Raw genomic sequence first — 26,047 nt, forward strand, 5'->3', positions numbered from 1 at the left:
TTCACGTGTCGCATTAATGAAATCTCAACAACTCGATGCTTTGATGCTTTGCCAAACAAGACTCTTACCTCTTACCGCTAATTCTCGTAAAAAAAAAAAAAAAACTTGAATTTTCAGCAGACTTCGTTGAGGCTCTAATTTATAAGTTACAACTATGAATCATAGCGAATCCTCTTTGAAAAGTCCTGGTTTGCACACAGCAACGTACTCGACTGCATAATGTTTTTAGTTTTTATATTACTTAGTGCACTGTGATCGACTTCTTATCTCCTTTGAACTTGAGGCAAATTATTCTTCAGATCTTCCAAAACAAGGATTTTGTGATATAGCGCCTACCTTAATCCTGCAAAGATGGAAGTAAATAATTCCTTCAGACTTTTGGAATCTTTCTATTGTGCTTTCATTTTTATGTCTATCACGTTTTGAACGAGAAAGTGCGCGAGAAATCTATCCAAGATTCTGTGGACTCTCGCACAAATGCATTGATGTCCCTTTCAAATTACGGTGAATTTAGTGTTTTGCGTTTTAATGTAAAGGATCATAGTGTGATCTATAATGTTTTATAACTTATTAATTGCATTGGGACAATATGGTCCAAACAGCCATAATCCTTAATAATTAAGGCGGGTTGACAGATCCTTCATGGTGGTTACACGACATCTGGTTCTTCTCGATTAGAACGGGCACTTACAAAGATCGCATTTTGGCTCTAAACCACACGTGAAGTTGTCTTGATTTCCCCAAAACACTGTGAGTGTCTCAGTCTTTATGCAAATTTTATAGAACAGGTGACTTGGACTAGAAAAAGGAGACTAATGCATTGTTTACAATATATTTTGCACTCGAATTGCTGACCATTTGCATTTTAACATCCCGCTTGACTCCCTGTTTCAATCAGGATCGCCCGCGGTCTGTTGGTCAAAACTTTAATCCAAATGAAGGATGAAACAGTGAGTGTAATGACATCTGTAAAAGCAAAAGTAAACGAAATATTTACAGGTAGATCGTGGCAAAAGAAAAACGACATGAAGTTCTATACATGTATACCATATGGTATGAAGAGTAAAAATAGTGGAACTTGAACAATATTAGAATAGCCACGCATGCGCAAAGGAGTTCAAGTGGGTAATTTTTGTTCAAAAATCTTTCGTAATTCTGCCTCCTAATACGTTTTCCTCCCTTGCAAAATCTTACAATTTCGTTATTACGCAACGGTGATGCTCAATTCCTGTACGTGATCATGGTAGCATACAGTCTACCAGTCAGGCGTGACCAGTTTTTCCGAGACTGAAATGAACATTCGAATTCCTTTTTGTATTAAATGACCGGCATTTGAATGGAATCTTGAGAAATCTTTTCGTATTCACTGAACAAAAAAAAAAATTCAAAATGCTTGGGAAATGATTGTTATTTTTGTAATGTAAAGAAAAAAAATTATTGCTTTATACGGTCAATAAACTAGGGTAATTTCTACAGAAACTCTGAAATCTCGCTGGCAATGTTCAAAACTGACATGTAAATTTCAAAACTCTGTTCAAATTTCAAAATTACTGATCACGCGTGACGTACATTGACTGCAAGGGTGAATAAGCGTTTTGGGCGACCTGTGCTTTGTCATGCAAAACACTGTTAATTTCTTCCAGATGATAATGAACAAATAACTTGAGCTCATTTCGGCCGATTTAATTCAGTGCCCCTCTAATTTATAAATTGTGACAGAGATTGTTTGCACAAAGAAACGAATTCGACCGCAAATGAACTAGCAATAAGTACACTGTGATAGACTTCCAATATCAAGCCTCAGAATTTGATATGAACTAGATTTCAGATTATCTAATACGGACCTTTATGTTGTTGGTAATTATTTTTCTTTCAGACTTTAATACAGATAGCCTAAAAGTTTCTGCGTGCTTCTCCTTGCGACCGTCAAGCTTGTTGGAGAATCTCTGCCAGAATATGTTTAGATATTGCGAATGCCTTGAATTGTGCCTTAATCAAAAGAATTGCAAGCATCAACACTGTTCTACTGATTCCTATCGATAATGTTTTATAAGAAAAGGAACGAACCTTTTGTAAGCAAACACAATAATATTTAAGATCAGCCTCGTGGTAGCTCAGCTTACAGTTTCTCATGGAAAGATTTTATAATATTTTTCAACTCATCTGACAGTCTAAATTCAAATTGATCTAGCGAAGTAACATGACGGCCTTTGTGGCTTAATTTGTTTATACAGTATCTGAATCGTCACGGTTGGAATCGTGGATTTCTAGTCAGCTTTTAGTCAGATTTATTTCCCCAGAACAAGTTGTGAATTTTTCAGTTTCTCTGTATACCTTATCGAATAAGTGGTTTAGACTGGAATAATGCGGCGAACAAACTCAGTTTGTTAAAAATATATTTTGCGCTCTAATTACTCACTATTTTTACTTCCTGTTTGAATCCCTAATTCGACCGAGTACTTCAGTAGAGCTTGACCGGTTCCCCTCTGTTGGTCCAAGCAATCAGCTTTATAAACCAAATGGAGGCTGGAAGAACCAGTACGATGGCATCTGTCAAAGTAAATGCAAAGAAAATATCAAGAATGGTCAATAATTAATACCGAAAGAGTAAGACGTGTTCTTTTACATCATGTATAATTGATGGATACGAGTCGCTGACTTTGTATGACCTAATAAGAGTTCAAAATACACCATTTTACTCTTAAAATCCAATGATTCCGATGTAAGGAACCGGATAGGGTCGACGTTCACTCAACATTCTGTGAGATGAAGCGTTCGCCACTGATGTAAATGTGACCGCCGCATAATCTAACCGCCGGATTTCACGTAAAAACTAAGTTCTGCAACAAAGGTTAAAAGAGCCCATACGTCTAAATGTCTTTTTCTTAATGCAAAGCCCTCATACCAATCATTTATCGTGAGCAAGAGTTGGTTGAACACAGGAAATAATGCTTCAGTTCAGTGAAGCATACCCAGGACCATCCGCGGTGCATTATTCATATTCTAACCATTCTTTCCATCGAGTTTGCCTCCATTCTGCGGATACACCGGCTGTGAATTGCCTTCATTCAAATGAAGAACTTAGACAACCAGTGCGATAACATCTGAAAGGGAAGAAAACGAAATATCATAACGTAATCAGTATAGTGGCAAAAGGAAAACACTGCATATTAAAGTCCGTGTGTCTTTATAGGGTCCGTATATTTGCATACACTCTTTCAGAGGTTTTTAGTCTCTTTTATTAAAACCCTTTCTACGGGGACAGACTGGGAACATTGGGGCTGCGATTGGTGTTCAATTTCACCAGCTCTCGTGCTGTTAAAATACGTACCAATTAATTAAAGCTTGTTGGAACGATGGATTTTTTTCATTTTTTTCGAAATTAGCTTTAAATGTGTAAAGTAAAATTTAATAATAGTCTTAGCAGAATTCTAAACATCAGTGTTGAGTCCAAAATGTAAAACTAATCATAACTGCACTTTTCACAACATGTATAACGTGGTTTTTTATTGGAGTGTTTACTTCTCTTCATGTCTCATTAATTTTCTAAAATTCTAAACCATTCCTGTACGTAAGGCTCTATAAATCGCTCTGATAGATGTCCTGGTCTTGTCCAAATGGGCTGATTTGGCTTAAGAACATTTTAAGAACGTTTTGAGTCAAACAGATAGAAACTGTTAAGAACGTTCAGTTGCGGCTCTGAAACCTCGACTACAAAATAAGACGTTCTCATAAAATGGAATGTATCTCCATGCGTACCTTAATTGGTAAATAAAAATTCGCAATACTGTTTAATTTTATTTCCCTCCTCGTAGAAGTGCAATGAGTAGTCATGACTCGATATCAATATATTATGAGTCTGTCCAAGCTATATGGCTTAAAATGTCAGCCCATGAGCATTTCAACATGCCACTGTTAGTATTCCGTTACTGTTTTATGGTCAACCAAAAAACAAATTCTAAAATCCATTCCAGTGGGTGAAATAGACAAGACCCTTCACACACTTTCAGCGAAGTGAATCGTTCGCTAAGAGTATACGTAACGGGATTTCAGGAAGTTGTAAAACACTTGTGTGAGAGAGAAAAAAGCGCTTACCTTTATTAAATCATTCGAATTTCTCTTACCGATATTCGAAAGCACGGATACGAATCTTCTATAATAAATTGGATGATGCACCACCATACAGGAAATAATAATTTAGTTCAGTGATTATTTATGACTCAAGTTTCATGTTTTCACCAGTTTGCATATTTACCGTGGAGCTTTTGTTTTCAATTATTGTTCATTGCTGATATTTGTGTCAGTGACAAATTTTCGGTGATAATTTATCCTTATATCAATAGACACCTCAATTTAGTTTCTATGTCTCATAAAAGAAAAAAAATTCCACTGAGATTATATTAGTTGTAACAGTGAAATTTGTCTCAGTTGTCAATATCACCTCAGACTTGTCAACGTTGTTTTATGTAAATAACCATGATGTCTGCTAATCTGAGATAAACAAACTTTCTTCTGACAACAGCAGACATTGTAAAGATAGATTTGATAAAAAAACGGTACTTATATATATTAGCGAGCTCCACTGGTAAACACTGCAAAAAATAAAACTCTTATGCCGTGTACGCCATCGGCATAATTATAGCAGGATAATTATGTTCTCAAGTTTGTAATTTTCAAGCATAAATTATTTGACATTTAGTCACTACAAAACAACAACTTTAGGAGCATTATAAGTTCCCCCCCCCCCCCCCAAAAAAAAAACTGTCATATTTGCTGTGCAATATTTTAACTCAATTGTTTCTCTCAACAATGTCAACATAGGGACAAAAAAACCCGAACCTTTATCGACGAATAATTAAGTCATAAATAGAACAGAAAGTGCCTTCGGGTGCCTTCTTTAATTGTCCTCAAGAAAAAATATTGAGGTACTTTTCAGTTCTTTTCAAGTCTTGGTCTTACCATGTACTGGCTTATCAGTCGAAAACATTGCGTTCATGAAGCGAGACAGCTTTCAAACCATTCGCTTGATAAGGTTGGAATTTTTGAACGCAAATCTGTATTTGGTAACATTGAACCGTTCCATTTGTTCACTCCTGAAACAGAAATTTTAAGGGTTATTTCTAAAAAATTATAAAAACTAGAGTTCCGTGGTCATCCCGTGTTCAATTAGCAATTGAATAAGTAGCGACATTTCAGCTATCAATTGCAACGAACGGACACATTTGCAACGTTTGTTTGTAGTAAGCGGACGTATTTGTATTTGTGTAAGGTAGCACCAAGTGTCGTAATCCCGTACAAATTAAATTGCCCGAAGGATAGTGAAAGCTTACTTTTGAGGAAGAGTAAAGCCGGAAACTTTATCTTTTGCTCGAACTTTCGTAGTTCTTGTATAGAGTATTTCGCTCATTAAGGCAGCCGGTTAGCAAACGATTAAACCAACACATCTGGCTGGCTTGTTGTAGGGTGCACATTTTCAATGACTTTTCAAAAATATTGATTAGACTACTGTATGGAAAACTCTTCTCCCAAGGTCTACTAAAGTTGAAGCATTGAAGCTTTTGACTGTTTCTCACAGTCTGCTTCAGCAAAAACTGTCTTCAGTGTTGTCACGTGACTTATGTGTATATAGTCACGTGACAACAAGTGACTGAAAAATCGCGTGTAGAATATGGGAATGCAGGAAATCACTCTAAATGTTAAAACTACGAGATACTTAAACTGGAAATGGTAAGCTTTGTTTTTACGTCGTTTTTATTGGGATTTAAGGGATATTTATTTGTTTTGATTTCAATCGCGTCCCCAGAGCCCGCTTTCCTTTTGGTCAGTCCGTGTTCTTGGTGCTGACCAAAAGGAAAGCAGGATCTGGGAACGAGATTGTTTTGATTTTGTCCAATTCAGTTTACCGTATTAGTCATCGAACAAGCGCCCCCAGCCTCGCGCTCTTAGCCCATGCCCTCTCTCATTTAAGCGTCCCGTTCTACCTGGCCAAAATTAATTTGGTATAAGCGCCCAGACCCTCGTAGTGGTTAGAGAGGACGTCAACAGAATTGCCAGAAGAATCATCTGCCAAATGCACATGAAAAGAAAAATGTGCGCCAGGAAAATTAAATACATTTTTTGCAACATGAGATGTGTAATGTTAACCTCGATTGGTGGTTACGATGATTAAATAAACAGAAAGTTATTTCTGTGTTTCCAGACAGTCCAGCTTGAAAGTTGCGTTAGTGGGGAATGAGAAACTGTGTTCCACCTCTGGTTTGACAAGGTTGCCAAACAATGTAAATAATAGCAGAGCAAACTAAGGGACCAATCGTTTTCTTTCTTTTTATAGAGTGGCGTAGACAAGTAGAATTTGAGCCGGCCATTGGAAAATAAAAAAATGAGTTGGGGGATAACACAAGAAGTACAGAAGCTCATAATGGCCAGCTGGTCATTAAAATAACCAGTTCCTCGATTGAAAAAAGAAACCGAAATAATTTTATCTTAAGAGTGACCAAATTATTTTCTTTTGTTTTGTTTTCTTTTCTTATTTCAGGGATGCCTACACGAGACTCTTCACGATGGAGGGGCATATGGTGCGGGAAGAAATTTTACTGGGTTCTAGTTTACAGCTGGTAAGTTCTCGCGAAATTATAAGTTCTCGTGGAACTGTCTTCCGTAGAAATCTGCTCCTACGCTGCTACAGTAACACTATTTGATAGTGAAGCGATTTTGTGAAAACAAAGATTCCAACAAAAACTTTATGCCTTAAAATTAAGTTGTTCCCTGAAACGCTGATAAAGTCTTGCATAGTACAACGGAACTACGGAAGCCTGGGCACGACATCTAAATGGAAGGAGACATTGAAATGCTCAATTGATACATGCATCTAAACTGTAATTAAGATCAACCCTCCCCACCCCCATGCACACCCATGGAAGCTTCTCGACCGAAACTTGAAGCACGTCACCGTTAACACCAAAGAAGGGAGCCGCCTTCCCATTGTTCCCCTCCAAACCCAGCACCTGGGCAAGTTGGGCATGTGATAAAGATGGATGTTTTGTACAATTGCCAGGATATGAAACAATTTTGAGAAAAAGAAAGCAAAACAAAAACAACCAGAAAAAAAAAAGTGTATCAATAACAAGAAAACAAGAAAATACTTAATGTTTTTCACAGTAGGCTTTGAAAGAGTTTTATTGAAGGTTTGTGTATGGATCAAAATATTAGTTGCAAAACAGATCGAAAATTCTCATTAACCAGCCACCTGAAATACACACCGGTGGAGTTGAATTTTCATATGGTAAGCTTTGCACTCCGTCTCGTCTTCGTAACGAGGTTCACAGCAGCTCGGAAATGGTTTATTTTTCTTTCGATCATGCTTGGATCAGATATCAAGATTTTTACTCGCAATACATTGCAATCTACAATAGTTACTATGAAGATTTAGGATTTCAGTTGTTTCTTTGCAGATGCTCTGTTTTGGAAAGAATCTGACGCTTCAGTTTGACTTTACTCTTAGCAAGTTGATCCTGCAGAAGATAGTAATTGGTATACCAAAACGAAGCAGCCATTTGTTAACATTCCTGGACTTTATTGCTTACAGATAGAACTTCAGGCCTACTGTTATGATTTGCTCACAATCAACAGTGCGGTTTTGTTCTACATATTTCTAGTTATTTTCTACAGTTTTTGTAAAGATTTATTAAAATGAAAAGTCCAGTTGATCACGTGTGATGTGTTTACTGCTGAGCTTTTGGCACCTCTTCAATGAAGATCCGGGACATTGTAACCCAGCCTGTGTATGCGTCAGCACTCTTGTGGCCAGTACACTTTCCAACCCAGAATCCCACTCGCACCTTTCCCTTGTGAATGTTATTACAGTGACCTTCAATGTGGCGGTGACGGTGAAGATAATGTTTCCTTCCAGTCTGCATGTAGAATGCACCATCAATAGACCCAGGAGAGCTACACTCTGCGCCATTGAACTTGAAATACCAGCGGTTACAGCAGTTGTTACAGCCGCCAACTCTGAGGGTACCAGCAAAGTAGACATGGAGGGCAGTGTCCGTGTACTTCTTCATGAATTCACAGTGCTGTTAAAAAAATGGTTTTGAATGAATATGAACTGGGAGTTATAACTATTATTATCTGATGATAATGATGATAATTACAAAGATACAAAATTAGAGATTGCGGGATTTTTACGTTCTTATCAAGGTAGTGAAGGTGTGACAAGAAACGCTTTATTTATCATGAAATGATGGAAAGTCCACTCACATATATCTCGCCTGAATCTCTGTCGTCCCCTTTTTTCCAGGTGCATTCCTTCCAGTTCAGGTGTGAAGACAGCCGAGGAGTTCCACTGTCACCTTTGTCCCCTCGCTGTCCTTTTTGGCCGGCGGAACCCTGGATCCCAGGTTCTCCCTTTGCTCCTTTCTTTCCGTCAACACCAATTGGTCCCTGGGGTCCAGTCTTTCCCTGTCTGCCCAGGTCTCCTTTTGCTCCGTCACGGCCAGGTGCCCCAGGGAATCCCGGGACACATGCCATGTATGTCCAAGTCCCGGATTGTCCCCCATTACAAAACGAAGGAGGCTGGTAGGATGCAGAAAAAAGAAAAGAAAAAGAACGCTATTAGAACTTTTGTGGAACATAATTCAAAATTAACCGAAGATAAGTTTCATAATTTGTTACAATTGTTCCTGTCTCTAATCTAACGTCGAAGTCTAATTGAGTCTATTTTTTGGTTATTTGCGAGTTCTTGACCGTCCGTTAGCACATGACTCAAATGTTCTTTTATTATACTCCAGATCACTTCAGGCGGGAGCTATTTTAACTTGAAAAACTCACCTTGTCACGTGATTTACTGCTGCTGTTGTCCTTTGCAGAGCACAAGGTGACGAGTAACATGATAGTCAGTGGATAGCTTATAAGAGATCGCGCCATCGTTATTCTCTGAGCTGTAAAAAGAACAATAACAAAATTTATAAATTATCGTCAACCTAAGTTCAACTTGAATAACTATCGCATTTCATGAGATGAACTGAATTACTTCCAAATAGTCTCGTTGGTTTAATTCATAGATGTTAATTAATGTAAGCCCTATTTATCTTCATCATTGATATTTAGCGATCAAGCTCCTACCTTAATCCTGCGACGGTGGAAGCAAATGATACACCCTACCAAACCGGTTATCATTTTACCTCTGCCTTGGTGGTTACTCGACATAATCACGTTAAAACAAGTTTACAAGTTGATTACGCATAAAATGTAAAAAATACGTCGCTCGTTCTTATTGGTTAGAGAATTTACAATGTTCCAATCATATGACTTTTAACAGTTCAAGTCTGTTGGGTTTATTTAAATAATGTTCGGGTTAAAACTAGTTTGAATGCTATGATTACGTAGTAAGCCAAAATAGGACGAGCAAAGTGTTGCAAGTTCGTAAACGTATTTGGATGTAAATTATTGAATTTTAGTTATTAATGTGCTAGTGGCTTCCAAATTCATATCCACATCCCTATCTCTCGCACAGCTTGTAGTTAAAACAAAGGAATTCTTTCTTTTGCAAGTTCTAGTGTCCATTTGAACATTAAACTGATCTAATTAAAGTTCATGATCAAGATCTATTGTTGTCAATCGTATTTTATGCCAAAACAAAGAGATACTTATTAAAACTTGATAAGAGAAATGGAAAATGAGCCAATAATACTCCATTCGTGACATTTAAGAAACACGGACATTACTGAATAAGTAAATGGAGAATTTATCATCGTGCATGGAAAAAAGTACAAGAACGCAACAGTTTGATCACGATTTCAAATGATCAGCTATTGTAAGGTTAAATTGGTGTATCAGAAATTAACAAGGCTTTCAACAACTGTCGTGTTTCATTTATTCATTCAGCTATAAAGTTATGTGCCTCAGAAGCTGAGCGGAAACAAAATGGAGGAGAAAATAGGGGTTTACTTCTTAGCATGAATCACAACAAAAAGGACAACGATGCTTTTTCTTACAACTTCAGCCTCCGCGACACTGTCCAAAAGCGAAACACTACGTTCACTGTCATCTCTTCGTTGGCTTAGCGACGCTCTCTTTATCTTATCTCTCGTTTGATTTCTCTTTCAAAATAAGCCATGAAATCAAATTCAAAATCCATACAGCCGAGTCAATGGTATATTAGTTAATGGGTAATTGCGTTCTGTACTAAGTACCGGATTTCTCGATCATCTTTTAAGCGAAGGGAAGAAAAGATGATCCCACTCTATTTTCCAATCCAATTACAATATTTTTTTCTGTATAGCTCGATATGAATTTTATAATATTCACACGCAACAAAACAGGCCGTGTGTCATGTCCTTCAATGCTTTATCTTCAGGCACCCAATTTCACGAGGATGTATTTCTCAAATTGTCGAAGCTCACATAATCACCACACTCAAGGTTGATATTTGGAAATATTGCATTTCGCACATGTAAATAACTTATCTTTGAGCTGTGACTAAAGCTTGCTTTTTCTGTCGTGAATAAGAGACCAAAACCTAAATATTAGAAAATAGATTAATTGCTATGTTTACCATTACAATGATAAAAGGATAAAAACAAATGGTATACTCACACCACCAATATGCCGTTGTTTCTCTTTGCAGCTAACAAAGATACTTCTTCCTCTTGTTATCCTAACTTTCGCCTCCTCTGCTTTTCAAATTTCTTGTCAGAACAAGTTTCTTAAACAATGTACATATCGAGTATCTTTTTTCTAATCAGCGATGCTATTTGCTACAGTCAATTTGGTCCATCGCCGGTTCGTCCAATCAAGTGACTTGTTTTATATGGTGATTTCTTCTCTGCTTCACGCAATCGTCATGAATTTTGTGAAAGCTTTTTTTCCTTCCTCCACAAAAAATTCTTTATCTTGCCGTGCATTACTTACTGAAAAATAAAAATAAAATGTCCCTTGCCGTCCCTCGTTACCGATTTTTAGTGCCCTAATTTAATCAAATCTCACAAGCTCTGATATGTGATATACAGTAAGCTGCACGAGATGAAAATAGATACATGTGTTTGTCTTAAGCCTATAAACAATCCATTTCTTTCAATTCAAGTTGTTTCTGATAGCTAATATAGATATCCAACAGAGTTCATATTACTGTATATACAGTATATTAGAAATCTTCCCAACAGGAGAAGTTTGATCCTGGACCTAGTTCTAAACGTGTTAAGAAATCAAACCGATTTGAATTTTTACATTACTAAACAAGCATTTTTACGTCAGTTGAAGAACCTTGAAGTTCACCTCAGCATTTGACTCGTGTGTTCGAGCGTTAAAAAAAGGCTACAACCTACCTAGACAAAAGAGAGAAACTGTTAAGGCTAGTAATTCACACGAACCGATTAATCGGGCCGATTTGGCCCAATTTGACAAAGAAAATTAGCGAACAAACAATCAAATTTGTTTTATTACCAACGGGTAAAGAAATCGGTTGACAAATTGTAACGTGTAAATAAATCGACTGGATTTGTGTAAATCAGTCTTTTGCAATTTATAGCACAGCTAGAACAGGGAAGGCATCATTCTGAATTATTTCGATTTCAATTTTACGGAACAAACTGCGAACTGCGAATAAGTACACTGTGATAGACTTCCAATATTCTCTAGATTTGAGACGCATTAAGATTTCAGATTATCGAAATCGAACCTTTATGTTGTTGATAATATTTTTCCTCCATTAAACTATCAGGTAGCCTTCAGTTTGCTTCCTGTTTCTGCTTATGTCTGTCAAGTTTTGTGGAAGAATCTTTTCCGGAATATCCCGAAAAATACAGTTATCTTGTTGTCTAGGTAATCAGGTGAATTTATTGAAAAACGTTTTAAGAATAGCAAGCATCAACACTGTAAGCATCAACCCTTAATTCTATCAATAATGGTTTCTTTTAATAAAAAATTCCGACGACCCTTTTCGCAATTTTAAAATCAGCCTTCATGGTAGCTCAGCCGCTTAAAGTTGTAAAAGAAATACGTAAAGCTAATTTAATATTTCTCAGCTCATCTGACAACTGAAATTCAAATCAAGCGAAGAAAGATGGCGACCTTTGTAGCTTTGTTGATACAGTGTCTAAAACGTTATGGTTGGATTTGCAGTTAACTCGGCGAAGATTCCTCGAGTTGCTGCTTGAGGTTCTTCTTTATTTTTTTGAATTTATTTCCCAAACACACTGTGAACTTTTTAGTTTCTCCGTATACCTTATTTGCTGGAGTAAGGAGAACATGCATTGTTTACAATATATTTTTCACTCTAATTACTCACAATTTTACTTCCTGATTGGTTCACTGATTCAACAGAGTGCTTTAGCGTTCTTCAGTAGAGTTTGACAGATTGCTCTCTGTTGGTCCAAACATTCCAGTAAACTTCCAATCGCGTCAAACCGTATGGAGACTGAAAGACCCAACGCGATGGCATCTGTCAAAGGAAAAGCAAACGAAATATTAATAGGTAATGCCGAAAGAGAAAGACGGATTTTTTATGTTATGTATAATGATGTTTACCTGTAAGTCGTATTTCGGTCAGTTTGTACACGCACATTGTTAAGAATATTTGGAGCACAACTCAATTTTTTTCTAGTGGTGAGCAAAGCATGAGTGGGCCCCGATTCTGTGCTGCCGACTGGAGTTTTCTGTGTTACGTACGTATAAACGTTTTCATATTAGGCTAAAGCCAATCATGGTTTACGCAGCGTACGAATCATTGAGTCGCTGGCTTACTGTATATATGACTAAATACAGAATTTTACGCTTAAATCCAATGATTCCGTTGTGAGAAACAGACCGGATCGACTTTCATACAGAATTCTGTGAGATGAAGCGTTCGCCAGTAATGTATCAGAGTTACATGCTCTAATTGGCGAACTGATCAAGCAGCATTTTCGCGGCGAAAATGTGAAACGAGCCCTTACCTCTAAATGTCCTCCGAATTGTTCCCTCTAGTGATGTAAAGTTCTGATTATATTCATTCCTCGTGGGTAAGAGTTGGTTGATGACCTACGCTTCGAAAGCAGTTCAATAATTATTCATGACTCCTGTTTCGTGTTCCCACCAGTTTGCATTGATATCCATTATCAGTTCAGTTGTTCCTAACTAACTTCCGCCGTGACAAACGTCCACGTGACATTTGGTCCCTATATCCAATGAACTGCTTCATTTTCGTTTCTATGTGTTTTCTTAAACAAACGAAATGTGACTTTTAGTTTAATGACAAAATTATCAAAAGGGAAGTGTGTTTAGCCGGAAGAACATGCAATCATCTAGTTTTTATAATAGCGTGTTCTTTTCTTTCGATAAAAGAACTCTCTTGTGACAACAGCGTATGTACGAACGAGCTTTAATGACGCTCCTAAACAAATGTGTATGGACAAACAGTTAAACATTCCCAGCGATTTGGCGAATCAATTTTTGTTGGCAAATGATTTATTAATAGCGCAGAATATACGCAGAATATGAGTAGTCCCTTGTCCCGGTTGTTGTTTGCTTTTGTCTATAGAAAGCGAATATTGTCGCTTGATATTTTGCGTAGCGTTAACTAGTTTTTGTTTTCCTTTCGACGTTCTGAGAGGATCTGATCATGAGCCGAATAACGTGTTAATTTTTTAATGAATACAGTCCTTCTTAGTTATCTGCAAACAAAATATTACCGCCGTAAAATCGGAGTATAAACAGTGGTTTGGCAAGTCTTACTTGCGAGCAGAGCAGTCGCCTCGAGTTGTTCTTTGATTTTCGCTGGAAAAATCTTGAAGTTCTGAAGCTTTGGTAGCTTCTCTGGTGTTTCAGTATCAATTGGAACTTTAGGCATCTACGGGAGAGAGTTGAAAAGAAAATATTTCTAGAAGGTCGGAAAGTTTCAACACAGGGGAACGCTTCTTTAGTACAAAACAATGAAATCAACAAGAAACGCAAAGCATTCGCTTTGTTCAGTGAGGCACGTACAGAAATCACTTAAAAAAGTCAACCGACTCTGATCAGCTTAAGATATAGATGCACTACATTTTTGTTCGAAATATTCCTTTAGGCCTTCTTCGTATCAAACATTTTAAATCGAATCTTGCCGAGTCCCGCCATCATATTGAAACGAAGCAAATCTTGAGTCGAATAACAGTGAACATTTCGGAAGTAATTGTTCATTCCCTCGCATGACTTAACAAAAGCTTACACCAAGAACAAGGCAGCTACCCTGGACAGGACCTTACTTTATTAATGTAAAGGGACGGTCCTCTGTGACTGAACGGTCATTGCAGTGGTAGTTTTGGGGGGCTATATATCCGTGATCTACTTTAATACATTTGAGCAGTTCTTCCATCCAGGAAATATTTAAGATTGAATTTTTCGTATAGTATCCAGAGTCATTAGTTGAAATTCGATTTCCTTCAGTTTCTCCCCAAATGAAAAGGCATTAGTAAGAATAAAAACCTGATGTAGTTTGTTTCCGCCACAAGCTCTTTTGTTAGAGAAAGCAAACAAATAAATTTATGTAATCTCGAATTCGGAAGGTTACAATTAAAGGCCATCTACGCCAGCGGTATCACAAAAAAACTCAGAAAACGGAGCGGAATCCGATTGTATAATTTTTTGCTGCGCAGGCGGAATTTCGGACACACTTGTTATTCGCCATTTTTGCGAGCAATCCCGCAAACAAGATAGACCTCAGTTGTGGATGCCATTTTGACGGATATGCAGGAATGTCTGGCGCGGCTGCCAAGCTCTCGTACAAATCTTTGTAAACATTTGGCGTGGCGTTCAGCGCCAGAATTTTTTGCATGCTCGTCAAAATGGCGTTCACAACTGCGAGGTGGTCTATTATGCCAAATCACGAGCGCAATTTTTCCAAGCCTATCCTAACAGACTCTGTGAAGCATATTCTAAGGCTGACAAATTTGGCTAGCTGAAAAAAAAAAGAGCTCTGCCTTCTGGATGGTTGTTTAATAACTTAATAGGCCATATTCGTATTCTCGGTATTGAACTGGATCGAGCTTGCAAGGGAGGCTCTTGCGGGGGAATGTATTAGAAACTATTTGCATGTGAAAAGATTTCCCCGCATAAGCCTCGTGTGCAAGCTAGTTCCAGTTCAATACCGAGAATACGAATACGGTTTATTATATCCAGCTATAATGTTCCGTTTCGTTAGAAACAGGGAGGTCACGCTGGGCACGATGGACAGAATTGGGACGTCACTTATGACGGTTCAAGATGGAACCGTCATAAAACCTCGTTTTTCGATTTCTTGCGCTTAGGAACAAGCACAACGACCCGATTAGGAAGCGTCTCCTTCGTCGACGCAATAATGTACTTGGGAAGTTTGAAGAGCACCGCTGAAGAACCTAGAGTTGACGTTGACTGTGCCTCGAGTAACTCTTACGCTTTTTTCGTGCTCTCCAAACTTCCCGCGTGCATCAAAACTCGACATACGCACGCTAAAGCATGAATAAACTGTGAATTATCAATAATGCCACACTCACGGCTATTTACTGTTGGCTGCCAAATCATATAGTTGCCCTTACGTACCTTTTAGTTTGGAATTGTTTCATAAACCCCGATACTGCTCTTTAATAAGCGTGTAGCAAGAAGAAAGACTTTTTTCTGTTGAAAAAAAAATTGATTTTTTTCCGTTCACTAAAGTTTTCTATCGCAATGAGGGCTAATAAAACGGAATTTCAATATATTGAATTATGATCACTTTGTCCTCCTTGATCACAAGAATCAGTATGCAGTCGTCATTCTCCAAATTAAACGTCTGACGTTTTCGTTTTTATCATGGCCATACATGTGAAGAAGAAAAAAAAAGAACAATTGAAGTTCAACTTGTGCCACGAAACTCTTAACTTCTTTGATCTTTGCCGATACATTTCCTTTCTGGCTCAAAAAACTTTCATTCACATTGACCGTGTAATAAGTTTCCACTCAAAAACCCATTGGTTAACAAGAATAATGAGATATTGGCCCGAACATCACCTTTTCTAATGACACAGTAAGAATTTTATTGAATTATTTTCGTTCTCAGCCGCTATCTTGAATGCGGATATAGCCCTGGGGCCCGTTTCTCGAAAGACCCGGTAACTTACCGGGCCCGATAAGTGATTTTGGTGATAAATGTTTCTGAGCAGAAGTCAGTTTTTGTTAGCTTTGAACACTTAATTTTAAAATCTTATAATTGTGTGAAAACATTGGCCAAGTACAATGTCTGTAATCACTGTGTAATCGGCGAAAAAACATTTAAAAATATACTTATCGGGCCCGGTACTAAGTTACCGGGACTTTCGAGAAACGGGTCCCTGGATGAGGATTTTCTAAAATGACCGGCTGGCTGCATGGCTTAGTTTTGGCGTACCTGACATCTACAAACCCTCTCTAGTGCCAACGCCTAAATGATACCAGCTGATGGTTTATTAAAGGGATCATTGAAATGCTGACGGAATGATAAACTAAAATAATGACATTTTCAGCTAAAAATTCAGCAGAGAAATAACGTCGTCTATTGACTCAGGAACCGCATTTTGTCTTAACATCGATCAGCGATATTCACATACAAGAAAAATTGTCAACAATAACTTTTTCGGTGTCGATAACAAAACGTTATCAATGATAAAACATCTCGTGTGTGAATCACGTTATCGACTACAAACGTTAAAAAATACTGTCGTAGGTAACAAAGTACTTTTATACCTTCTTAAAAGGCAAACTACTTTTGTTGTCGATAACAAACGCGGAAGTTTGTTATCGACATCTCCTTTTCTCCCCTGAGTAAGTCATCGATATAACTAAAGTTTATTTCTAGCGGCCAACCTTTTCTGCACAATGTACACATACGTATTACAAGCAAGTTTCTTGGCTTCCTCAAAACATACAGCCTATCGACAGCTAACCTTTTCATGTTTGGAACGCATTTCCGAACACTATCAGCAGTCCATTCAATTAAGCTGTCGATTGAAAATAGTCGTCAATTACAATTTGCCTCGTTTATGGAGAACCTAAGAATTTGGCCGTCGAAATCACGTCGGAACCCTCTAGCTTCCTATAAGCCGATAATTCTGGTAAAAGCCTTCAGCGTAGCTTGAAAAATGGCATGTTCTTTGCTGTAGATTATTTCAAAACAAATTTTTGGCCACAATGAAAATTTCTGCTTCTGGCAGTAATTGCATTTTTACCCAATAGCAGGCGTTAGTACTTTTAAGTCAAGGAAAAAGGCAAAATTTAATTTGGACACCCATATCACACAAGAAGCATATAATTTTATTAATCCCTTTACTTCATTACACGCCTCATCGTCTACTACGGTCAAGTAGCTCAAAAAATTTGTCTATCCCAAAGACTAAAATGACTTCTTTCGGCGACAGATCTTTCTCGGTCATTGCACCAAGGCTTTGGAACGAGTTTGCCAACTATGTTCCACTGTGGACTGTCTTAAATCAAGGTTAAAATCTTTTCTTTTTAAGAAAGCGTTTTCAGGTTCGGGTTTTTATTTTAAAGGACTGTAAAAAACATTGAGACTTCGTTAAGATGTAAAATGAGTTTATTAAGAGCCTTTTTATTATTATTGTCGTGGCAATTTTTTGTAATTGGCTTAAATTTTGCGTGAAAGCGGTAGGCTTTTAAATTTTGTTTCCCAAGACACTTGGGTATGTTTTATATCACGATCATCTGGTATCAGCAAGATAAAAAGATTCCTTGACATTAAGTTTTATCAACATTTTACATTGTCGTACCAAGATAGCATCTAGCTCGTTTGGGACCTTGCTTGCTTGTGAGATTACAAAACATTATCTTTTTAAGGGAAGAGATTTGTGATTTTTAAGAAGAAGATATGTCAAAAGAAGAAGACGGCAAAATCTATAGACCAAAAATTAAAATAAGATAACTTTCAAATTATCTCTGATCTTATTCTCTTGTTTCTGAGATAAATCCATTTTTAACTTTTTCGAATTTAGGTGACAAGTTACCAAGGATTTTCATTTGCATTTTAAAGCATGTTGCAGCAAGTTGTGGTTTACTATGCTCCCGAATTTAGTTGGCTATTTAGAATGATGCGTAAAGATATAACACATCGTGTAAGACTAATTTAGGGGGGAATTACGATTTTGAAAATAAAAGGTTCTTCTTCAGATCTCTATTGTAACTATAACTTTTGGGTAACATAATTAGAAATTAAAAATCAGATGCATCAGAAGCAGACGTAATTTGAACACGTTAAACTCGCTAAATTTCCTGAAAAAGTTTCAAATAAATTCAGTTAAAATTTGTTGTTTGTGGGTCACAGCAGCCCAATAACACAAGCAGGACCAGTACCCCCAGGGAGAAGAAAATGGGTCTTTTTTTTTTTCATACGTTTAGCCTGAATCTTAAATAAAAACGCATTCTGTCAAAACATAAAGCTTGACAGAAGCTTTCAACGTTGCTGAGAAAACTACGACGACGTTAATAACTTTCAAATGGGTTAACAACCTAACAGATCGGGTTCAAGATTTAGAACTTTTTTCCTTTCAAGAACATTTCTGATAAGATGTTATCACTCAACGTGTATTGTTCAATAGTTTTTCGGCTAAATGAAGATAAATGTTCGCATAAAATATTCAAAATAAAGTGAGGCTATAATAAGCTAACAAGGATACGGCGAAAAAATTTGCAAAAAATTTCCTTCCACGTTTTAGTAAGCTACAGTTCAGGATTAAGCGAAAATTGTGAAATACCTTCTAATACTTCCCTAACAAAGTCTTTGAGACTCTTTTCCTCGGCTAAAGAACCAGTTAAATCCGAAAAAATACGAGCGATTATTGGATTCTTGGACAAAAATTGCAAAAAATTAAAAATTTCCCTCCCAGTAAAAATTTACCTGACAGACCACACACAAAGCGACGGTAAAAATGAAATTAGTACGAAAGCCGATTTGTCTATTTTATCAATGCGGGTTTTAATTGCTAAGCCAGTCTTCATTGTAATGAAATTCGTTTTTGTCGGATTACTAAGAAATTGTATCACCTTATAAAATATCGGTTTAAATTGTAGGGTAAAATTGATCCCTTTTTAATATCCATGCTGATCGTCTGAAAAAGATATCAAATAACTTTATTACGGTGCTTCAATTTTGTCAAACTTTTCAGGGGTTATTAAGCCTATTTTCGTTGCACTGATTTTGCGGAAAGAAATCCTTGAAGCTCGTTTTGAAAGTGTCAAATAAAACACCTGGTGTTTAGTAAGGGAAGAGAAATCAATCACTGTTTATCAGCTAGTCATTACGCCATTGGTTACAACATAATTTGCAAACTCCTTCTAAGCAAATCTTCAGTTATCTATAGTACTGCTACTAAACAGTTCGACTTCCCTTGCGGGGCAGACAAGCATTGTGTTTTATTCTTTCATGCAAATCAGCATGGTTCGTCTCGTTTGGTGTGCCCGCAGTGGCAAACTAAAGTTTGTTCGTCTGTAATTACTCCCTTTAATTCAACAACTGCTCCCTTTCTAAGGGTCTTTCCTTTCAAAATACGTCGGCATGGATTTAAGAGGTGCTGTTGGAGTTCTGTTGGTTTTCCTCACCGTTGGCTCGATGCAAGGTGATGCAACTCAAGTGAGACTTCATGGCCGAGAATTTATTACACACGAGCTGGGATCAGTTGCAAATAACCCGGCGGAGACCAAGATACAGCTGCGATTCCAAACCATTCACCCAAACGGTCTTCTATTATACTCTAAGGGGAAACACGACTTCCTTCATCTCGACATTTATCACGGACAAGTGCGGTGAGTTTTTGATAAGTTTTTACACGCTTATTGAATGGAGAGTTTTGCGTTGAATTGTAAACAGTTGTTAGACACAACCTTCCTCCTTTGTAAATCAAAGTGTTACAACAAGCATAAAAAGCGAGAAATTGCCACACCGATTACAGATTAATCGCAGATGCTTTGAAATGTGTCATTTCTAAGAAAGGAACTCGGTCTTACAGCATCATTCGTTCAGAGTTAACCTGAAACTAAGTCCTAAATTTTTGGAGCCAAGTACATTACCAAGACCGACCAGATTCATACACTATTTAGCCTAAGAATATAAACTAAATGAGTATAAGTATAAACTTCCTCGTTCAAGTATAAACTTCCTCAATATCCGAATCATAAACTCAACTTGAGATTCCCACTCGATTCTCATGCTGACAAAGTTAATTCAATCACTGTTACGACGTTTGGACTGATCCAAAAACGAGCCAAAAATCGAGCAAAAATCTGGCGAAGGCGAAGATTATGTTCTTGATGAAAATGTAATATTTATACTGACAACTGAAGCAAAACAATAATACCAGGGGAAGTTTATTGTGATTTTTAAAAATAGTAGGACTTCGTGCTTATTTGATTTTAACAGAAATCTGCTTTTACAAGACGGTAAAGATTGGAAAGACCTTACTCTAATAGGAAATTATGATTTACGGCAGACGTATTGAAAATCTTGTTTCAAATTTCTTGAATATCCGTTTATCAAGGATTGGATGCGAATTTCGTGGGTTTTTTGGTCAAGATATGTTGACAATATTTCGTCTTCTCGGTCAAGAACTGATTCGTATAATAAAAAATATTTTGCTTTAACTGCCAACTATAGAGACCTATTATAATAAAATTAGCGGGGATTCTGCCAAAATTAGAAATAATTTTATTTTCGACTGTTCGGGAAGCCGGGCTGAAGCCGACAAGATTGTTTCGCTCGGCAGGTTCCAAAAAATTGACCAGGCGTTCACGGTGTGAGAAAATTCAGGGCATCCATTTTATTGTAGAAGATTACACCACCGACAAACTTCTAAAATCAAATGATCTTCCTTTTGAACAAATTCATAGCAACCCTTTCCAGTGAAAGCCAAGCACAACGATCACAATTATTTTTTTTCGTGCCAAAACTCAAATAAGAAAATACTAAAATTAAAACCCCATAGTCTGATATTGTGTTATACACTATCTATGTTCCGTGATCCTTGCTCAGTAAACAATTGTTGAGGCTGTTTCCTGCATGTTACTGTAACTCTTCGAAAAGATGTTTTTAAGCTGCCCTGATTAAGCAAACTCGCGCACTTCGCATACAGACAGCTTGTTAACAAACTCGCTGCTAAACCTTTGTCAGATATTTGGCATGAAGACTCAGAACTTCATCATTCTTATTCAATTCAATTAGAAAATTTCTCAGTTCTATTAATTAAAGTTGAAAGGGTGTCTCCTGCGGCCTCAAAGGAAATCTTACGGTATCACGTAAGCTTAAAATAGAACGCTTCAAATTATCGATTATGCAAAAAGACAAATGTACGGAATTACTAAAACAGCTGTATCAAGGAATCCTTTTTTTATTTTATTTTTTTTTTCGTTCCTTGCGGCGTTCAGATATCATAATCAAATTTTCATCCCACTTTAACCGCTTAAATCACTGAGACCACAACAAACCTACCAGCAAAATGTGATAAACTATGTTGTTCATTGTTCCTTTAACGATTTTAGGGCGCGTTCGATTGACCCTATTCCGGAATGGGTATACTATCAATCGAACTCAACCTTAGTGCCTTTCTATGTCTTCCTATAAATTTTATTTCTAACATTTTGAAGCAGGAAAAGGTTCCCATTCATACCCAAAATGAGAAATTTGTTTGGTGACCTCCGTCGTCTGAAATCATGCAGAGAATTGATACAAGTTTTAAAGTGGCTGAGAAATATTAAGTTAATTGGGATGTGCTCTCTCATGGCTTACATTTATATTTTATTTTGCCATGTAACACACATTACAAATTACAAAACAAATTACAGGTTTTCGAGTTAAAGGTAAAAAATTAGCGAGGAAACCTAAACGAAACCACGAGGCTTATAAGAAATTAGGTTTCTTTCGAAATACAGGAGTGAATAAACAGGCATACTTTAATTATGGATGAGCTAGAGACAGTACATCGGAGAACAAATTGTATTAAAAAAAATAATAGTTCTTATTAAAGAAATCTTTTAATTTATTTTTGAAGGACGCGAGAGATATAGCCGGAGCTAGTGATCTCAGAACGAAGAGTATTAAAAAACTGTGAGCTTTGAAAGAAAACAGAAAATTGCCTGATACTTTTTCTGTAACATGGCTTGACTTGTTGAGTCTGTAGAACAAATCCTAAGGTGTGATCCTGACACAAATGAAAGGCCGTCTGCAGTACTTTCCCTTGTGCCGTACAAGACTGGTTCTAACTTACAGTGTGTTAACTTTGAACCTGTTGGCCAAATCCTATGGTGTGACTATTGAGTTGAAAACTAGTGAGCAGTCTGATTTTGCTGTTGGACAGTTTGTTGCGCTGTTTGTTTAAGGTCGTTCCGTAAAAGTCCTTGTGTGAAAGAATTGAATATTTTTTAACTTCCGCATGGGTGTGTCAATTGGTCTCTCATTAGTTGCAGGCAATGAATGCTCTTTAAAATATTAATCTGCGCCAGAAACCAGATGCCTTGACTGCCTTTACGAAACTTTTTGTTCAAGAAATCGGCGCTTGAATTGCTAGCTAATTCCCAGGCAACCATTTTTCGTATAATGCTGTTTGGTCTCCCCGGCCTTTGGAACCAAACGATTCAGCAAAGAAATAAAGTTATTCCGTTTTATTCTTGTCATGATTCATCAACAAAAAAAAAGATCCACTGGGAAAAGCTGCCTTCCACTCTAGACTTCCGATTTCATTCGCAAAGACATAATCAAGGAACCCTCAACGAAAACTATTAATTGTTGTCTCCTGAGTTCCCAGATCGCCTTGCGCCCTTTTAAGGACATATTTGTGTCAACTAAATAAATTTGATTTGTTCGGATGCCATTTCGATCAAAATTTAAGTTATAGAAAGTTTAAGGGAGCGGAATTTTTGTCCCGAATTAACTAGTTGACTTGGTGTCGGCTAAAAGCTACGAAAATACTAGCTGACCTTTTCTCGCGTTTTTAACGACATATTTGCCCCTTTGAAAACGAAAACAATTTGTTTTCCAGTTTAAGAAAGTTTGAGCTGACATTTAACCGCAGAAAAATTTAGATTTTCTTCACAAATAAAACCAAATTTCTGAGAGGATTAAGGCCGAACATATATCTACCAAAATGAACCACTGGCTTCACAGACATTTTGATTTAAAACATAAGCGATATTAGTATAAAATCACTGGAAAAACGCAACTTCTATGTTTCTGATCTGAATTGCTCAGGATTAGAGATAATAGAGATAATAAAGCTTCAATTTGATAAAAAGAAAAAATGCCGTACATTGCTTTGTATTTTAGCACTTTTTAGAATTATTGTTTCTTGATTATCTCTTAAAAAAAATTCGAAGTTACCCCCAATGTTATTATTGGATTCCAATAGCCCTTGCTTAGATCTGCTCTTCCCGCATAGCAATAAACTGCATAAAAGTACCTCTGTATTAGTAGGCACCGTCCTTAAACGGGGTAAAACAAGATATCACCTTTGTATTTGGTCCAAACATATCCATCATCATCATTCTCTAGACGTTGCTGGACACCGCTTATTAATTAAAAATAATGACAAAACAAATGATAATTAATAAAAAGAACGACATGCACATTGCAGCTTGAATCAAGCATGTTGTAAATGTAAATACTGAAGGAAATACCAAACAAAACAGCAATAAACAATTAAAACTATACCAAGAAGGAAATTAGGTGAAAAGTGCATTACTTGTTGCGTTTAGATTTCTCAAGTAAACACCTGCGAACGAGTAAAATAGCAACTGCGAAAAAACAAAAACTGCATTGATCATCATGGTGACTATATTGTGTGTAATTCTTACACACTTTTCGCTGTGTTTGCCACGTTCGAAACAAAGCCCTTGTTGAAACGATTATCTTAAAGTTTTTGCAATTGAGTTTGTACGCGTACACCTGGCCCCAGTTGTTCAAAGAGTGGACTGAACTTCATCCATTGGATAAGTCAGTATCCAGCGGAGCAAATGTACTCCAACTAACGCTTTTGGCAAGTTTTCCATATGCTTCCATGGCAAGTTTTGACATATGCTTCTACTCTATCCACAAATTATATATAGGGCTATCGGCCGGGAAAATCTTGCACACATTTCATCTGTGGGATAATGACATATCCAGTGGATAAATTATCCGCTCTTTGAACATCTGGGGCCTGCTCTTTTATCTACGCAAAACTGAAATATCATTTTTGTGGTTTCAGCTTTGCAGAAGCTGAAACCTACATTGTCATCGTGTAGTGTAAGTAAGTAAGTAAGTCCATTTTCCGTAGAGGTTCGGAATGCCGAAGGTTCACCACGACAGGTTGACGAGTCTCAGTCGGCTTTATTCGTACGGTAGATCCTTGTATTCAATTCAAAATGGCTGACGCGTCTCTATTGCGTGGATTTTCAAGGTGGCCGTTTGTGGTTCTTGGAAGGAAAACACAGGCTTTCAATACCGTAAATCAAAAGAACAACTTCTATGGAACACTCGGCTGCTTAAAAAGAGGAAATCAGTGAGTTCATAGCGAAGAAATTCCTGTTCGAGATTTGTGTCAAGGCGAAACACGTGCGATCGCAAACAAGACCTGCAAATCATCACATGAGCTGTAGACGTTTTTGGAAATTTTTGTGTGCTCCTGAAAATTCACAAAATACTACAGGTTTGAATTTGAATTTTACTGTGCTTTATGTTAAGTTGATCGATTTGTCATATTTCAAATAGCTTTGGCGAAATTTTCGAAAAACGTACTCAGTTTAATAGAATCGAGATATTGTGCTTTAGTGACTCGCAGTGCGCTTGGATCACGTAGCTTCATTCGAGGCGAAAATTGAACGTATTTGCTTTTCAAGGGTGAACAGAGGTCTTTCGGAATAAATTTTTCAATTAAGAAAGCTTATTGTCTGTTTATCTGTGTGTCTTGATCCTAACGGAACTTCTTCACCATGCGATCTTATGTAAACCATGGGAGAGCGAAACCATATCTATTACTGTCGCCTGTGTATTAAACAAACCGAAATCCTCCAGCGAATACCAAATTCGCCCATGTGACAACACGATCGAATTACGCTCCACAATTTTGGCACTGACTAGAGCTGTTCATTTACCCCTCTGAATTTATACATTGTTTTTTTACTGCAATATTCTACAATCGTTGCACGGGCCCGAAGCATCGATTGGCTGATTTAAAATGGACCGCATGTTTAGAATTCCTTTGGTCGCTGACTTTGCTACAGATCATAGTTTGAAACCTACATAGTTATACACAAAACTTGTAATTGCTAGAGAGATGCCTATAATGGCAGTCTAAAAATCCCCCTTTATCACTTGAAAAATAACCTCCCTACAAATTTGCAACCCCACTAACATATAACATACACCTACCGAAGTAACACCCCAGCTTTGCAGCTTTTTCATAAATGCACAAAAGGGAGTTAATAAAGCAGACAAAAAACCTACAGTAAATGTAACAGTCACACATAATTTATTGATCTTTGAAGAGATTCCTTTTCATTTTCTTCCAGTGACTTTTTTGAGGGTCACTCGAACACAGGCAACAACTTTTCATTATGGTAGATGGAACCCCGAGCTGAAACCACGTGCACTCCCTCGAGTGCCTATTTTTCCTTTAAGTTGCATTGTTCCAACCTCGGATAGAAGGGCCAGATTTACGAAGCCCTCGTAAGTTATGATGAGTCTTGCGTATTGTTTGTGAACAATAGTCTTTTGTTGTGCAACAATAGGCTTTTGTTTTCCAACAACAGGCTTTTGGTGCCCAACAATAGCCTTTTGTTTTCCAACAATAGGCTTTTGTTTTCCAACAATAGCCTTTTGTTTTCCAACAATAGCAGGGCACGAAATTGCGCCTGATACAGTCGCCAATGCACCTAATTTTTCCGTGCTGGCGACCAAGATTCGAAAGTTAGTCGCTACATTGGCGACCAGAACCCTTTCCTTTATCCTGCCTTGAAAAAGAAAATCGGTGCGAATGGCGAGGTTTGTTTGTAGCAAAACCGTCATGAACACTCCGTCAACATCTGCCATCTTGGATAATTCAGAGGCGTCATTGTGTATTGTGCATTC

The 26,047-nt window shown here is 37.3% G+C and overlaps 2 protein-coding genes across 4 annotated transcripts in view; one reads left to right on the plus strand and one right to left on the minus strand.

Moving 5' to 3' along the window:
• The window catches only part of LOC146489752 (contactin-associated protein-like 2), a 229,053-nt gene that overhangs the window by 197,271 nt on the left and 5,735 nt on the right, over positions 1 to 26,047 (plus strand). For all 3 annotated transcript variants that reach the window (XM_085093344.1, XM_085093480.1, XM_085093415.1), the window contains one exon: positions 19,485 to 19,758. In XM_085093344.1, the coding sequence (XP_084949470.1) occupies positions 19,485 to 19,758 (274 nt within the window). The remainder of the gene's footprint in view (positions 1 to 19,484; positions 19,759 to 26,047) is intronic.
• On the minus strand, positions 7,681 to 8,933 carry LOC146489764 (collagen triple helix repeat-containing protein 1-like). Its single transcript, XM_085097046.1, has 3 exons — positions 8,830 to 8,933; positions 8,260 to 8,574; positions 7,681 to 8,075 (listed from the first exon to the last, which is right to left on the minus strand). Exons 1-3 carry the CDS (start codon positions 8,923 to 8,925, stop codon positions 7,722 to 7,724), a joined length of 765 nt encoding a protein of 254 aa, XP_084953172.1. The 5' UTR covers positions 8,926 to 8,933; the 3' UTR covers positions 7,681 to 7,721.

Source organism: Pavona decussata, unplaced genomic scaffold, assembly GCF_977016875.1.
Source record: "Pavona decussata unplaced genomic scaffold, jaPavDecu1.1 SCAFFOLD_3, whole genome shotgun sequence".
Classification (NCBI taxonomy): Eukaryota; Metazoa; Cnidaria; class Anthozoa; order Scleractinia; family Agariciidae; genus Pavona; species Pavona decussata.

Coding starts and splice junctions, on each gene's coding strand:
- LOC146489764 (XM_085097046.1), bottom strand. CDS start 8,925: ATGGCGCGATCTCTTATAAGCTATCCACTGACTATCATGTTACTCGTC. Junction 8,575..8,829: donor GCAGTAAATCACGTGACAAG/GTGAGTTTTTCA, acceptor GCATCCTACCAG/CCTCCTTCGTTTTGTAATGG. Junction 8,076..8,259: donor GAGATTCAGGCGAGATATAT/GTGAGTGGACTT, acceptor TTTTTTTAACAG/CACTGTGAATTCATGAAGAA.